The 15,665-nt window shown below is 41.4% G+C and overlaps 1 protein-coding gene across 1 annotated transcript in view; it reads left to right on the forward strand.

Moving 5' to 3' along the window:
• The window catches only part of LOC121169143 (fibronectin type III domain containing protein 3C1-like), a 57,130-nt gene extending 41,972 nt beyond the window's left edge, over nucleotides 1–15,158 (forward strand). Inside the window, exons 19-23 of the mRNA XM_040999594.1 lie at nucleotides 8,589–8,863; nucleotides 9,564–9,776; nucleotides 11,260–11,426; nucleotides 13,466–13,587; nucleotides 14,757–15,158. Coding sequence (XP_040855528.1) covers nucleotides 8,589–8,863; nucleotides 9,564–9,776; nucleotides 11,260–11,426; nucleotides 13,466–13,587; nucleotides 14,757–15,098 — 1,119 coding nt within the window. The 3' untranslated portion in view covers nucleotides 15,099–15,158. The remainder of the gene's footprint in view (nucleotides 1–8,588; nucleotides 8,864–9,563; nucleotides 9,777–11,259; nucleotides 11,427–13,465; nucleotides 13,588–14,756) is intronic.
• The last annotated feature ends 507 nt before the right edge of the window (nucleotides 15,159–15,665 follow it).

Consider the following 15,665-nt stretch of genomic DNA (forward strand, 5'->3'; position numbering starts at 1 on the left):
TAAATAAATCTTAAAAATAAATAAAAATAGAAATCAGTGTTCCTTTTTGGGGAGAGGTTATTTATTTTTATTTGAAAGGCAAATTTACAAAGAGAAGGCAAAACAGAGAGAAAGATCTTCCTTCCACTGCTTCACTCTCCAAATAGCCGGAAAAGGCAAAGCTAAGCTGACCTATAGTCAGGAACCAAAAGCCCCTTCCATATCTCCCATATGGGTCCGGGGACCCAAGGACTTTAGCCATTCTCTGCTTCTTTCCCAGACCATAAACAGACAGAGAGATTGCAAATGAGCAGCCAGAACTATAACCAGTGCCCATGTGGGATGTCAGTGCTAGCAGGAAGAAGATTGGCCTGTTGAGCAACAAACCAGCCCCCAGGTCTTGTAGTATGGGTTACCTGAAATGTTGGAATCCCATGTGGGTGCTGGTTGAGTCCCAGCTGTTCGGCTTCTGAACCAGCTCTCTCCTAATGGCCGGGGAAAAGCAGCAGAGGCTGGTCCAAGTTCTTGGGATCCTGCAATCCATGTGGAAGACCCACAAGAAACTCCTGACTCTGAACTTTGGCCTGGTTCCTCCATGGCCATAGCAGCTATCTGAGCAGTGAAGTAACAGATGAATGATGTTTCTCTCTGTTCCTCCCTCTCTCTATAACGGACTTGCAAATCAATAAATCTTTTTAAAAAATAGATAATATTAATAAAACATTGAAAACCTATTCACCTGGGGGCTGAAGCAATGACTAATCTTCCACCTCCAAGCACAAGGATCACATAAAGGCACTGACTTGTGTCTGGCAACCTCCACTTCCACTCCACCCCCCTGCTTTTTGTGGCCTGGAAAAGCAGTGGAAGATGGTGTAAAGTCTCAGAACCTGCACCCACGTGAAAGGCTTGAAACAATTTCCTGGCTCGTGACTTCAGATTAGATCAGCAAGTAGTTGCCCCACTTTTAGTGAGCCAGTGTCAGCAGAGCCCAAACAGGAGCAGTTGACTATGCATCCATCCAACTCTTGCACTGCTGTATCTCAAGAGACAGATTGCCAACTCAAAACGTATTAAATAGGATCCACGGTTTCCTTACATACTATTCAGAATGCTCTGAACAGAGGAAAACTCCTTAGAGGGTAGAAGAAACAGGAAAGTCACAGCTCCTTTTGCCCACTCTGTAAATGTTCTTTACCCTGTAGACCGTTTCTTTGTTGTGGAGAAGCACTTTAGTTTGACCAAATCCCAATTGTCTGTTTTGCTTTTCTTGCTTGGCTTGGAGGGTCTGAGTCAAATACCCCTTGTCCATTTCAGTGTACTAAAGTATCTCCTTGTGTATTCGTAGAGAAGCTTCAAATTTTCAGATATCACATTTAAGTCTTTAATCTATTTTGAGTGGATTGTGCTACACAGTACCAGATAAGGGTCTCATTGCATTCTTTGATGAATATCTTTGGCTAGTCAGTCACTTATGTTTCCTTTTGAATTTGAGGATTGTTTTTCCTAATTCTGCTTTTCTTCTTATATGCTAAATGTGGCATATTTGTATCTGACCAATAATTGAACTAAAAAGCTATAAAAACTCACAAAACAGTTTTCTTGTGTGTACTCCCTGCCCTTTTTCATGCATTTGCTGTCAGTGTTAAATGTATGTAGTCACACACTTTAGCTTCAACATCGGGCACTGAGGCGTAGGAATCCTTCCCTACTACAGACAGTAAGGCGTCAGCCGTTCCCCAAGAGTAAGCTGTTCATTTCCATGTACTTAGGAGGTTTTCACTGTTACTGATGCTTTAGTACCTTGTGATTTGATTGTTTCTATTTCTTCAAAGTTGTTGATGTTTCTTTGTTGACCTACCATTTGGTCAATCCTGGACAACGTCCCGTATGTTGTTGGGAACACTGTACATCACAGCTGTTGGACAGAATGTTCTAGAGATGTGTGTTAGGTTCAGTTGTTCTAGAGATGTGTGTTAGGTTCAATTGATCTAAGTGCAATTTAACTTTGTTGTTTGTTGATTTTCTGTCTGGATGAGCTGTTCCTTTCTGAACGTGGTATTTTAAACTCATGACTGTATTTTGGTGCTCCAATATTGGGTGCATTTGTGGTTGCTACTCCCACTCACTGACATGATGCTTTATTAACATATATAACCTTCCGATAAACCAAGTACTGCTAAGTTCAAACTAATGGTATTTTAATGAGATTGATGATTTTCTATAGCAATTTGCTTTGACTACTTCTTATTTTCAGTAATTTGATTAGAATTTTTGCTCAAATTTTACAAATACTGCCTTCGATGGTAACAAGCTATTTGGAAAAGATAGCAGTCTAACATGGATTATTAAGGTAGAAAAACAAAGAGTCCACACTGACACTCCATTTGTCTTGACGTTTTGAATTTGTACGGTCCCATTTTACCTCTTTATTGCCTATCTCTCATCATTTTTGTAGCTGTTAGTTTTGTTTTGTTTTTCCGTCTTCATAACAAGAATGATTGGCACGTCATGGTATGATATTAGAACCTCCTGGCTTTGTCCGTATAGTTACTCTTACCCTGCTTCTTCTACTTCATGCTATTCCTACTCATTAGTCTCTCTTTCCGTTTCAAGAATCCCCTTTAACATTGTGCAGATGACTGATGTGGTGGTTGTAAATGCTCTTCGCTTTACTTTGGGAAGACCTTTGTCCCTTGCATCTCAAGAAGAATTTTGCTGCGCACTGTTCTCTCAGCTGGCATTTTTGTTTCTCCTTCACCATGAAAGTCTCAGCCCATGCCTTCAGTCCTGCAAGATTGTTGCAGGGAGGTCTGGAGTCAGGCCAATTGGATTCCCTCCCCTTCACGTGTGACTTGTTTCTTTTCTCTTGGAGCTTTCAGGATTCTCTCCTTAGCCTTAGCCCTCCTTAGCTTCATCAAGTATGTCTTGGAGTAGACTTGGCTGAATTACATCTGACTAGTGATCTCTGAATTCCTTGTAGCTGGAGAGTTGGAATTCCCTCTGGATTTGGGAAATTTTGAAGATGCTTTCTCCCTTATGGCATTCTCACATCTCCTAGAATCCTGCACTGTCCCAAAGATTCCATCAGCATTCTTCATCCCACGTGGTTCTTTTTCTCTCAATGCAATACTTTCCCTGGAAATTCTTGTCATTTTTGGTATATAACATCTTCTGTCATTGAAGGATCAATTACGGTAATGTGGTTTTGTTCAGGGATGTTCTTCCAAAACTTCACAGCTGTCCATTTTCTCTAAGTTTATGAGCCCTTCTGACATTTGAGCACTAGATGGCGCCTTACGCAGAGGTTTCAGATCTGCTGCTATTATTTTTTCCTGCTTACAATATTTCTCCAGATTAGATTTCCCAAATCTGCAGTTGTTATATTCTTCAGAATAAACTAGGGAAGTACCAAAGCAGCAGTCAGTCCCTACAAACCCTTTCCTGGGACTGAGATAGGCCCAGGTGCCTAGCCCTGTGGCCACAAATGCCACAATGTTAGATCACACCTAGAGTACAGCCCAATTCTTATGAGTACAGTAGAATTCTTATGCAGCCTGCAGTTAGGACCAGAGCCTACAATGCTGTGGTTTGCTATTGAGTTGGACTAACTGCCAGTGACATTTCGGCCACCTACTAGTCCTGCTGGCTGGTCTGTGACTGATCAGCTGGGGTCATGAAACTCTGTTTTGCACTATAGTGGGTCCAGAGAGTGCACCTGCAAGCACTGTGCTGGGGCCAGGCTCTATTACAGTCTCCTGGAGTTGGATTAGCAGCTTTCCACTGAATCTCAATCGTGTGGGTTTCTTACTGTCTGCCCAAGACTGCAGGAGTGCCAGAGGCAGCCACTCAACTGACTAGATATTCACTAGGCCCATGAAATCATGAGAATCCCTCTTGGCAGTTTGCCACCTGGTACTGGGGCAAGACTAGAGTCTCCATCCTTTGCCATTGGTTTGGAAACCGGTACCTTAAGATCATTCCAGTGCTGGGCTTTACCAAGTTAGCACTGGATCCAAAGGCATAGTCCAGTGGTTTTTACTGTATACCCAAGGTTGGAGGCAAGTGATAAAGGCAGCAGCCCCTTGATCCTTGCCCCTGGTCCCTAGGACCAGGCTGTGCCACCCATGCTTTTTACAGACCCTATGCCCTGTGGAGTGTCAGGGGCATAGGCCAAGCTTGCTGGAGGCTGAGTATGATATAAGAGAAAGGCGTCTAGCTAAACGAAGCACAGATCCCACCTGATACCAATGCCAGTCTGCCATTTGCAGACACATGCCTGGCAGTAGAGGACTTAGGGCTTTATCAGGAACTCAGTCTCATGGCAGGATCTCCAGCCCTGAACTCCAAGGCAAACTTCTAAGCTCCCTCTAAGCCCTATTCTGCATCGGCTTGAGTACGGTTCTGCTTGTTGTTGTTGTTGTTTCCAGAGACAACCTGGCTACTGAAAGTCCAAATACTCAGTCCCAAGGCACAGGGCTTGAAGTAGGGGCTATGCGGCACTGTCTGACTTTGGTAAGCATGGTGCCTACATTTAAGACTCAGCAGTGAACTTTCCCATCCTCCAAGTCAGAGGCACCTGTTTCCCCTCATCCTGATATGTTATCACAGCATCCCAATTAGGATCTTAATCACTGTGCAAATGTCTGTCCCTGGCCGAGTGACATTTGACAAAGGTGCTAACAAATTTACAATAGCATTTTCAACAAATCATGCTAGAGAAACTGAATTATCCATTTCTGGTTGGGTTTTTTTTTTTTTTTAAGATTTCTGCATTTTTTTATTGTAAAGGCAGATATACAGAGAGGAGGAGAGACAGACAGGAATCTTCCATCTGATGATTCACTCTCCAAGCTGCAGCAATGGCCATTGCTGAGCCAATCTGAAGCCAGCAGCCCAGAGCCTCTTCCAGTTCTCCCGCACAGGTGCAGGATCTCAAGACTTTGGGCCATCCTTGGCTACTCTCCCAAGCCACAATGAGGGAGCTGGATGGGAAGTGGGGCTGCCAGGATTAGAACCGGAGCCTATATGGGATCTCAGCACATGTCAGGTGAGGACTTTAACCATTAGCCTACCCTGCTGGGCCTAGTTTTTGGTTTGTTTCATTTTTCTGATTTCCTTTTCGTTTCATTTTGGATTTTATGGTACAATTATGTAGGGTCAGAGATTCTCCCTGCCAAAATCCCACTCCCAGACTCATTTTCCCCATATTGTTACAATAGTACACTCCTTCTAATAAGTTATAATTCCATCAGTCTGTTATTTAAGCATGCCTCGACATGGCTGATACAGCAATGTCAGACAGTCCAGCATCTCATCATCTAGCTATGTCCAACAGTTTCATTGGGAGTCCATGTTTGATTTGGAAGTAGGGATGCTTATTGCACTGTATTGTTTTTTTTAATCTTTTATTTATTTGTTTATTGATTTATTTACTTATTATCCTTTATGATACAGTTCTATAGGCCCCTGGGATTTCTCTTATCCCCTTTCTAAATCCCGCTTCACCGTGTACCCCTATATCATTACTATACTATAGTCCTTCATACACAGTCTTATGTCCATTATGGCAGAGTGTCCATCATCCTATTGTCTGTCAAGATATAGTAAACAGTTTCATTGAATCCCTCTTTAGTCTGGAAGTAAAGATTCATACTGCAATGTATCATCAGATCTGGATACGTTACTCTCCGTTTCCCCTTAAATGAAAAGCCATACTACAAAATCAATAACAACAACAAAAGTTGTCAGCCCAATGTAACATACCCAGCAAATCTTTCTTTTGTCTTTGAAAATAAAATAAAATTCCTCCACAATAAGTTTGAAAAGTTAAAAGCATTTGTCTCTTTCAAACCTGCCCTACAAATGATACTTCAAGATGTTCTCTTGACAGAGAAGAGGAATAGCACCCACCAAAACCAAAGGCCAATGTGAGGAACACCCAAATAAGAAAACAACAGTTGACTAAACCAATGAACAACCCATTCCTAAAATGACAGGACCAAAGTACCACCCATACATATTAACCCTGAGTGTAAACGGTTTAACCCATCAACAAACAGCATAGATTAGTACACCGGATTAAAAAACAAAACTCGTCTGTTGCCCACAGGAGACACATTTCACCAACAACAATCAGTGGAAAGTATATCTCATGGATTTTAATTTTTTTTTTTAGTTTCATGTCTTCAAAACACTTTCTTCTGATTAAACTCTTCAATGACTCATACAATTATCCATTCTTAACTGATGTTTAAAAATTAACATCAATCTGCTCCCTCGTGTCTTCCCCCAAATTAAAATGATTGTAGAGCACTAAAAGAACTAAAATAAATGTTTAGATGAAAAATTACAATAGAATAAGAACAAAATCTGTAAGTAGAAAAGCAATTCTTAGATTTGATAACAAAAGTATAAGCCAGGGGTCATGGTGGCTCAGCAAGCTAAGCCACCCCCTGCGAGGTCAGTATCCCATGAGTGCCAGTTTGAGTCCTGGCTGATCCACTTCCAACCCACTTCCTTGTCAATGTATGTGGCAGAATAGAAGATAGCCCAAGTGCTTGGACTACACATATGAGAGATTGCAGGGAATCCCCTGGATTCAGTCTGACCCAAGCCTTGACCTTGCAAGTCTTTGAAGGATGAACCAGGGGATAGAAGAAGCTCTCTTTCTTTCTTTATCTCTCCCTCTATCTCTGTACCTCTCTCTTTCAAATAAATAAATGTCATTTTTATAAAGGAGTTTTAACCATGAAATTTAAAAATGGTTAATTTAATCCCTCTAAAGTTTACAGTGTTTACTGTGAAAAAGATCTTTTTTAAATGGTAAAACAAGCTACAGACTAGGAGAGAATATTTGTAAATAAAGTATCTGACAGAAGGCTGGTTGTCCAACATATAAAGAACTCCAGAAAATAGGCAGTTAAAAGTTCAAAGTGGGCCTGGCGATGTGGCATAGCAGCTAAAGTCCACTTCTTGAACTTGCAGGGATCCCATATCTTTGCCCTTCTAATCCCGGCAGCTCTGCTTCCCATCCAGCTACCTGCTTGTGGCCTGTGAAACCAGTCGAGGACTGCCCAAAGCCTTGGGACCCTGAATCCACGTGGGAAACCGGGAAGAAATTCCTAGATCCTGGCTTCAGATTGGGGAACCACAGGCAGTTGCGATCACTTGGGGAGTGAATCATCAGATGGAATATCTTTCTCTCTGTCTCTCAACCTCTCTGTATATCTTCATTTTAAAAACAATTAAATTAAAAGAACCTGGCTAAAAAACAGACAAAACTTGAACAGATAATTCTCTAAAGAAGATGTGCAGGTGCCAAACAAGAAACAAGCACATAAAAAATGTTCAGCACTATTAAATTATTAGGGAATATACAGTGAGACATCATAAAGCACCTATCGTAATAGCTAAATTACAAAACATTAATAACATCAGGCCCTGCCCCTAAAGGCCTTGCCTTAAACATGGGCGCCAATTCCAGTCCTGGCAGCCAGACTTTCCTTCCAGTTCCCTGTTTGTGGCTTGGGATAGCAGTTGAGCACAGCCCCAAAGCCTTGGGACCCTGCACCTGGGCGTTGAGATCTGGAGGAAGTTCCTGGCTCCTGGCTTTGGATTGGCTCAGTCCCAGGCGTTGTGGCCACTTGGGAAGTGAATCAGCAGACAGAAGATCTTCCTGTCTCTCCTCCTCTCTCTTTATATGACTGTGCAATAAAAATAAATAAATCTTAAAAACCCCTAAATATGCAGTTTCTATATACTTAGAAATCTGGGGTACTCATCCTAGAGTAATGAAAACATGTCCACATCCAAAAGCTGTACATGAATGCTCACAGCATTTTTACGTGTAAAAGCCCAAATCCAGAAACAACCCAAATGTGCTTCGACAGACACATGTCACACCAAGGTGCACTACTCAACAGGAAAAAGAAACAATCTGCTGATAAACACCGTAACTTTGAGGGAGGTCAAAGGATTATATTGACTAAAAGAAACATGTAATTTTGGCATACGAAATTATTCCATTTATATGGCATGCCAGAAATGACAAAAGTCAAATGACGGAGAACAAATTAGTAGCTGCTGGAAGTCAGGGAGAGGAGGAGGGGAAGGTACTGTGGTTATTACAGAGTAACACAAGGGATTGTTCTGACAACATTTCTGTCTTAACTTTAGGGAAAGTCACATGAGGCTAAACGTGTGATACAGTTGTAGAAAACTAAAACTACACCATGAGTGCATAGAAGACTGCTGAAACCTCGGGTTCTTTTATATCAGTTTTCTGGTTGTGAGAGCTTACTAGAGTTGTACAAACTATTACTTGAAGGGTCAGGTTGGCAAGAGGCACGTATGGTGGGGCAGCTGAGGAGTTTGGCTTGGGTGTATTTGTCCCAAAACATCCACATGAGTGTTCTTGTTTCTGTTCTCATATAGATACTCTTCATCTTCCTACACATGCGGTCTAGAAGTTCCAGCATATATTTCAGTAACTTAAAAATAACACATAGGGTTGGCGTAGGAGTTTATGAACATTCACTTTGTTAGACAACAGAAAGCTTTATTTGCACAAATGAAGAGAAATGTCTAAGAAATCATACATTTTTCAGGCTCCAAATACAGATGGAGTTGGACTGTTTGGATTAGCTGGCATAGGAACCACACCAGCAACTGCACCAGCAGTGGTCCCAATGTTACATGAAGTTGAAAAGAAAGTTTCTACACATTTGGCATCATCTTGCATTGCCATTGAGTGGGAAGAACCAGACTGCCATGGTTCTCCAATCACCGGATATAACATTGACTACGGAGACAGAAATATTTTGACTATCGGTAGAGTAACACAGTATGTTCTGACAAATTTACAGCCTGACACCACATACAAGTAAGTCACTTACATATTTCTTTGAATGGATGGAAACTTTTTTATGAACTTTGAGTGGAGTTCCATTTGCATATTTACATCATCTGCACAGTATTTCCTTTGAAAGACAATTCTACAATATCAGAGAAATCGAGTATTACCAAGAACCAATTTATATTTCTCATCAATAATAGTCAATATATTATGAAAATCACGTTTTGTTTTGAACGCCTGTCTTTAAAACTTAGTATAATACTGTGGCTAATGTCCCCCACTAGGGTACGAGGAGCTTGGCTTACATGTCAAAAATGGCTTTCTTTACTAAATCTAAGTTAATATATCTTAGGATCAACACTGTGGTGTACTAGGGTAAGCCTCCAACTGTGGGGCTACCATCGCACATGGATGCATGCTTCTGTCTTGGCTGCTCCACTTAAGATCCAACTCCCTGCTTAGGATCTGCAAAAGCAGCAAAGAACAGCTCAAATCCTTCCTGCCCCCATGTGGGAGACGTGGAGGAAGCTCCTGGCTCCTGCTTTCAGATTGGCTCAGCTCTAGCCATTAAAGCCATTTACAGAGTAAATCAGTAGATGCAAGCTCTCTCTATATATATGTGTGTGTATCTCTATTGCTCTGTGTGTGTTTCCTTCTCTTTGTAAATCTGTCTTTCAAAGATAAAATTTATAAAAATTAATAGATCTTAATTTTGTCTTATCACTAGAATCAGAATTCAAGCCATCAATCAATATGGATTAAGCCCTTTTAGTCGAGCAATAAGAGTCAGAACAAAGCCACTCCCACCTGAACCACCACAACTTGATTGTGTAGTCTATGGACACCAGAGCCTCAGACTCAAGTGGGGCTACCCTTCAGCCAAAGCTTTACTTTCCAACCTTATAAACTACAACTTGTTCATGTGTAATCCATCTGGCAGGTGAGGTTTTTTGTTTATTTGTCTACTATTCAATGGATGTAATAACAAACTGATTTAAATTTGTATTGCTCATAACAAAATTCATTTTAGTGAATGAACATGAAAGCAAGCTGTTAACATGTTAGATATGCTGTCTTATATTCTTGTTTATAATTTAACTCCATGTGTTCATCTTGCAAAATACTTCTTCCTTTTCCTTTAGTATGTATTAAGAACCAGGATGCAGAAACTACAAAAAAGAAAGAAAGATAGATAGAAAGAAAGAAAGAAAGAAAGAAAGAAAGAAAGAAAGAAAGAAAGAAAGAAAGAAAGCCAACATTTCACCATCACAATATTAGTTATTTTTCTCCTTGTGTTTGATTTGCTAAGGTGACATTAAGGAGTTTGTTTTTAAGGTTTACTATTTTTATTTGAAGGCAGAGTTAGAGAGAGACTAGAAACAGAGAAAGATCTTTCAGCCACTGGTTGTAATCCAAATGGCCACATCAGCCAGAGCTGGCTGTTCCAAAGCCAGGAACCAAGCCATCTTTTGGATCTCCCACATGGGTGTAAGGTCCCAAGGACTTGAGCCACCATCTACTGCTGCTTTCACAGGCCGTCAACAGGGAGCTGGATCCGAAGTGGAGCGACTGTCACATGAACTAATGTCCATATGTAATACTAGCTCTAGAGGCAGAGGCTTAGCTGCCTATGCCACAGGGCCAGGCTCCTCCTCCACCTCCTCTCCCACCCCCACACTGAGGTTTTAAATTCAGTTTTGAATCAGTTGTAGAAGGAACTCTTTGGGGTTGAGTGTTGGACCAAGTGGTTATGATGCCCCACACTCCATGTGAGAGTACCCCCGATTCCATACCCAGCTCTGTTTCTGCCTGCTGATTTCTGCTAATGCAGACTTGAGAATACAGCAGTCTAGGGCCCAGTGCAGTAGCCTGGCAACTAAAGTCCTTGTTTTGCATGATCTGGGATCCCATATGGGTGACAGGTCGTTTCCTGGCAGCCCTGCTTCCCATCCAGCTCCCTGCTTGTGGCCTGGGAAAGCAGTCGAGGACAGCCCAAAATCTTGGGGCCATGCACCCACGTGAGAGACCTGGAAGAGGATCCTGGCTTCAGACTGGCGCAGCTCTGGCCATTATACCCACTTGGGGAGTAAATCATTGGTCGGCATTCTTCCTCTCTGTCTCTCCTCCTCTCAGTATGTCTGACTTTGCAATAAAAAATACCTCCATTTAAAAAAGAAACGAATACAGCAGCATACCAAAAGAGACGATGCAGCCACACACACATGTGCAAGACCACCAGTACATTCCTGGCTCCTGGCTTCAGAGCCTGTCAGGAGCTACCGTGAGCAACTGGGGAGTGAGTTAGTACATGAAACCTTTCTCTCACCGTCTGTGTCTAGCTCTGTTTCCCTTTTAAAATATAACATTTGTACCGGCATTACTAAAGTAGATATTTACTTCCTCGTCTCTCTTTCCACCCCCAGGTTCTCTGTCATTTACCATGGGCCTTCTCAGACTCACAAAGTGCAGAGATTGGTTGAATATACTCAATATAAGTTTAAAATCCAAGCATGTAATGAAGCTGGTGAGGGACCACTGTCCAGCATCTATATTTTCAAGACAACCAAAACCCCACCTGGCACACTTAAAGGTAAAAAGTGTTCTAAGCCACGATACTAAGGTTGACAATCCTTTGGATTCCAATAGGTTCTATGAAAAAATTCAGCAGTAAGGTTTAGCTTAAACAGTCAGTTGCATCGCATCCAGAGACTAGTACTTCATTATGGACTCAAAGGGCAATGCAGGAGTTCATGAGACTCTAACTCAGCCAACAACTCTACCACCACTACCATTTTGAACATCAAGAAGTTAAGCTCCCCAAAGGCTAAGCAACTTAGCTAGTGGACACCTTGAGTCAGTGGCAGAGTCAAGGTCAGAATCAGACCTTGGCTTCCCATCACAGTGCTCCTTGGACTCTCGTGACATCCATTCCTTGCTAGACCTTTTCTTTTCTGAAATGGATTATTACATACAACATCGGTTCATAGGTGTGATTATCATGACTAAGTCGTTTTTTTAGAAGGACTATGGAAACGTAATAAATTTCACTTCAGAAACTCGGAATTGACTCTCCTTACTCAAACAGTAAAATAAACTGCTATCTGACATAACATTGAGACCATTTAAAGTCTTCGGAGCCACAGCGTCAGGGAATTTTTCCTCCCAGTTAGGATACTTAGCTGCGCAATCAGTCCACACATCAGGCCCATCCCTATCATTAGACAATTTCTCATCAGTTTAAAGCAAATGAGCATATTAGGATTAAATACAACATAGGCTACAATAATGCTTTTTCTCTCTTGCTGACTAATGTCTTATGTATTTCAGCCCATTTTCCTTGAGGCATAGAGAGACAAATAACATGAAACAATAAACCCTAACCTTCCTACAGTTGCTACCACTGCAAAAGAAGATTAATATATGTGAAAATGCTTTGAACTGCATCACCTACCATATATATAGATAGAGATAGCAATATGGAGAGATGATATAGACATTGATAGATATTGGTATAGAGATATAGATACAAACATTATACAAATATAGATTAGATATAGATATGGGTAGAGATAAAGATATCAATATGGATGGTATAAATATAATATACATATAGATGTCAAATGTAAGAGGTTATACCAGTAGTGATTAGGTGTCAGTGATAAAAGTTGTAATAAGGGTTTGTTGGAAAATCTAAACACGGATTATAAGTTGGTATTTTTACATTTCTAACAGTTTTCTTCTAAAAGATGTATTTATTGGCGTTGATGTGATGACATCTGATGCTAATCCTCCACGTGCTGCCCTAGCATCCCATATGGGTACTGGTTAATGTTCTGGTTGCTCCGTTTCCCATCCAGCTCCCTGCCTACATGGTGGAGAAGCAGCACATAATGACCCAAGGCCATGGGCCCCTGTACACACATGGGGAACCCAGAGGAAACTCCTGGTTCCTGGCTTTGTGATCAACTCAACTCTGGCCATTGTGACGTTTTGGGGAGTAAAGCAGCAGATGGAAGACCTGTCTGTATAAACTTTGCCTTTCAAATAAAAATAAATCAATCTTTAAAAGATTGATTTCTTCCTTTGGGAGTCAAAGTTATTTGGGGCGGGTGGTGTGGGGAGAAGGAGGGAGCAGGTGGGAGAGGGAGGGAAAGAGAAAAAGATCTCCCATGTGCTGGTTCCCTCCCAAAATGGACATAATGGCCAAAATGGTTGGACCAGACCAATGCCAGAAGCTGGCAGCTTCTTCTGGGTCTCCCAAATGGGTGGCAGGAGCCCAAACCCTTGGGCCATCTTTCACTCACTGCTTTTCCCAGGATGTGAGCAGGGAGCTGGACCAAAAGTGGAGCAGTGTGAACTCAAAACAGCCCCCACATTGGATGCTGGCAGCACAGGTGGTGGTTTATTTTGCTACACTACACTGCCCTCCTCTCTCACAGTCTTATTACAGTCATCAAAATGCCTGGCAGTACAAGAGACTTTCCAATAAGCACTCTAACTCGATGTGTCTTAGATTAAGCCTATACATTACTGATATTTAATGACCATGGAATTGTATAGGAAATTTCAATGTTCACCTAAGCATCACTTAGGACAAAGAGTCCTCTAAACTGAAATTCTCTTTCCTAGCACCTAAATTGTATCTGCTGAACAGCAGTACTTGCAAGATCAAATGGGAAACTTTAAAGCCGATCAAAGGAGATCCTGTTATTTACAGTCTTCAACTTACCAACGAAAAGGGAACTGATTTGGTAAATTCTTGCAATGTCATTTTTTAAAAAAATTATTTACTTAGCAGGAAATTCAGAATTAGAGAGAAGGGGGAGATCCAGAGAGGAAGACACTCCATCCACTGGTTCACTTCCCAAATGGCCACAGTGGCCAAAGCTGAGCAGTTCCAAAGCTGAGAGCCAGGAGCTTCTTGTGAGTGTTCACATGGGTGCAGGGGCCCAAACCCTTGACCCATCTTCTGCTTCTTTCCCAGGCCATAAGCAGGCAGCTGGATTGGAAATGAAGCAGGCAGGATTAGAACTGGCACTTATATAGGATGTGGTACCACAGATTAGTGTGCTATACCACCACTCTGGCTCTACAGATTTGTTCTTTAAATGGATCTTGCTTCATATGCTATTAGGCATTTAGTTCCTGTCCAGGAGTATATTTTTACAGGATGCTTAACGTAACTAAATCATATCCACAAGTCTCATCTGGTTGCTAAAAGTTATTTGTATAACACTTGATGGGGATAATTAAGCTTACTAAGTCAGCTAGCTTGCTACTATTGAACCATGGGCATGTCTTGGTTCCTCTCTTCACTGTCAACACCTTAATTCTAAAGCAAATGCAGTTTAACTTTAAGTCTTTGCTACGTTTTACCCTGAAATGACCTAAACAGTACTGTATCTTCACTTACAACATTTCTTTTCCTTTTCTGCCTTTATAAGGATTTATTTATTAATTTGACAGAATTACAGAGACACATGTATGCACGCACACAGACACACAAACACACACCCACATAGAAGAAGAGACTCTTCCATCCACTGATGTAGTCCACAGTGCTCACAACAGCCAAGTCAGAGCCAGGCCAAAGCCAGGAGCCAAGAACCTCTTCCAGGTCTCCCACTAGGCCCCCATGTTTTCAGGCCATCTTCCACTTCCCTAAACATTTGCAGGGAGCTAGATTGGAAGTGGAGCAGCTGGATCTGCTACTGGTGCCCTTATGGATCCAGTGTTGCAGGCAGTGGATTAAAGCGCTACATCACAACTGACCAGCTTGTAGAGAATTGCTCAGAAAAACTTTGTTGTGAAGATGTTCATGTAATTCGTTAATTTCTGTTTTTCCTATTGTTAAAAACCACACAATATCATTTTATGTGGTAGGGAAATATAATGTTTCTCTTCATTCCTTTTCCCTCAGATTTACAAAGGGCCGAACACGTCATTCAGGTTTTCCAGCTTGGTCTCAAGTTCCAGTTACCGCTTCAAGGTTTGTGCTGGCCGCCAATATAAAACCTCTACTGGGATACGAGAGATCTGGGGACCGTACAGTCCCTGTGCACTTCTTCCTACTCCGAAGGCTCATCCCAGGGCCGGCAAAGGTGGCAAAGGAAACAGAGGCAGTGGTCCTGGGCAAGAAAATGGTCTCAAGGCCAAGATAGAAATAAGCGACAACACATTTGTTTTAATCCTGGTGACAGGATTTGCACTTATTGCCATTCTGTGTGCTGTTATGATCCAGTGCCTGTTAATAAGCAACTAGTCTATATTTCTACTTTTTCACTGTACTAATTACATCAAATACAGACCTTGCTAAATACCTCTCAACTGTGTAGTGTTCATTTTGCATAAATCTGCTTTAATATTCAATGCACATCTTTTATATAAAAAAGAAATTCATTGTAACAGTAGATTTTTTGCAGAAAATAAGTTAATTTTAATTTTTCATAGGATTCTTGCAAAGTGTTTTTTTAAGATTTATTTTTATTGGAAAGGCAAATCAGTTTATGGAGGGATGGAGAGACAGAAAGATCCTCTATCCACTCTTTCAATCCCCAAATGGCCACAATGGCCAGACTGTACCCATCTAAAGCCAGGAGCCAGGCAGTTATTCTGGGTCTGCCATGTGAGTGTGGCTCTTATTTCTGTTTGGTCCAACCCTAAGTCTTGTATGTTTATTTAGACTGAACCAGTGGCTGAATGAACTCTCCATATTTCTCTCTTTAACTGTTAGTCTGTCTTTAAAAAAAATCTTTTTTTAAATATCTAAAACCTTTTATACTGTACTATTGTGTGATTGACTGATTGATTGATTGATTGAAAGTCAAAG

Source organism: Ochotona curzoniae, unplaced genomic scaffold (assembly GCF_017591425.1).
Source record: "Ochotona curzoniae isolate NIBS_2020 unplaced genomic scaffold, NIBS_Ocur_1.0 scaffold_1852, whole genome shotgun sequence".
Taxonomy (NCBI): Eukaryota; Metazoa; Chordata; class Mammalia; order Lagomorpha; family Ochotonidae; genus Ochotona; species Ochotona curzoniae.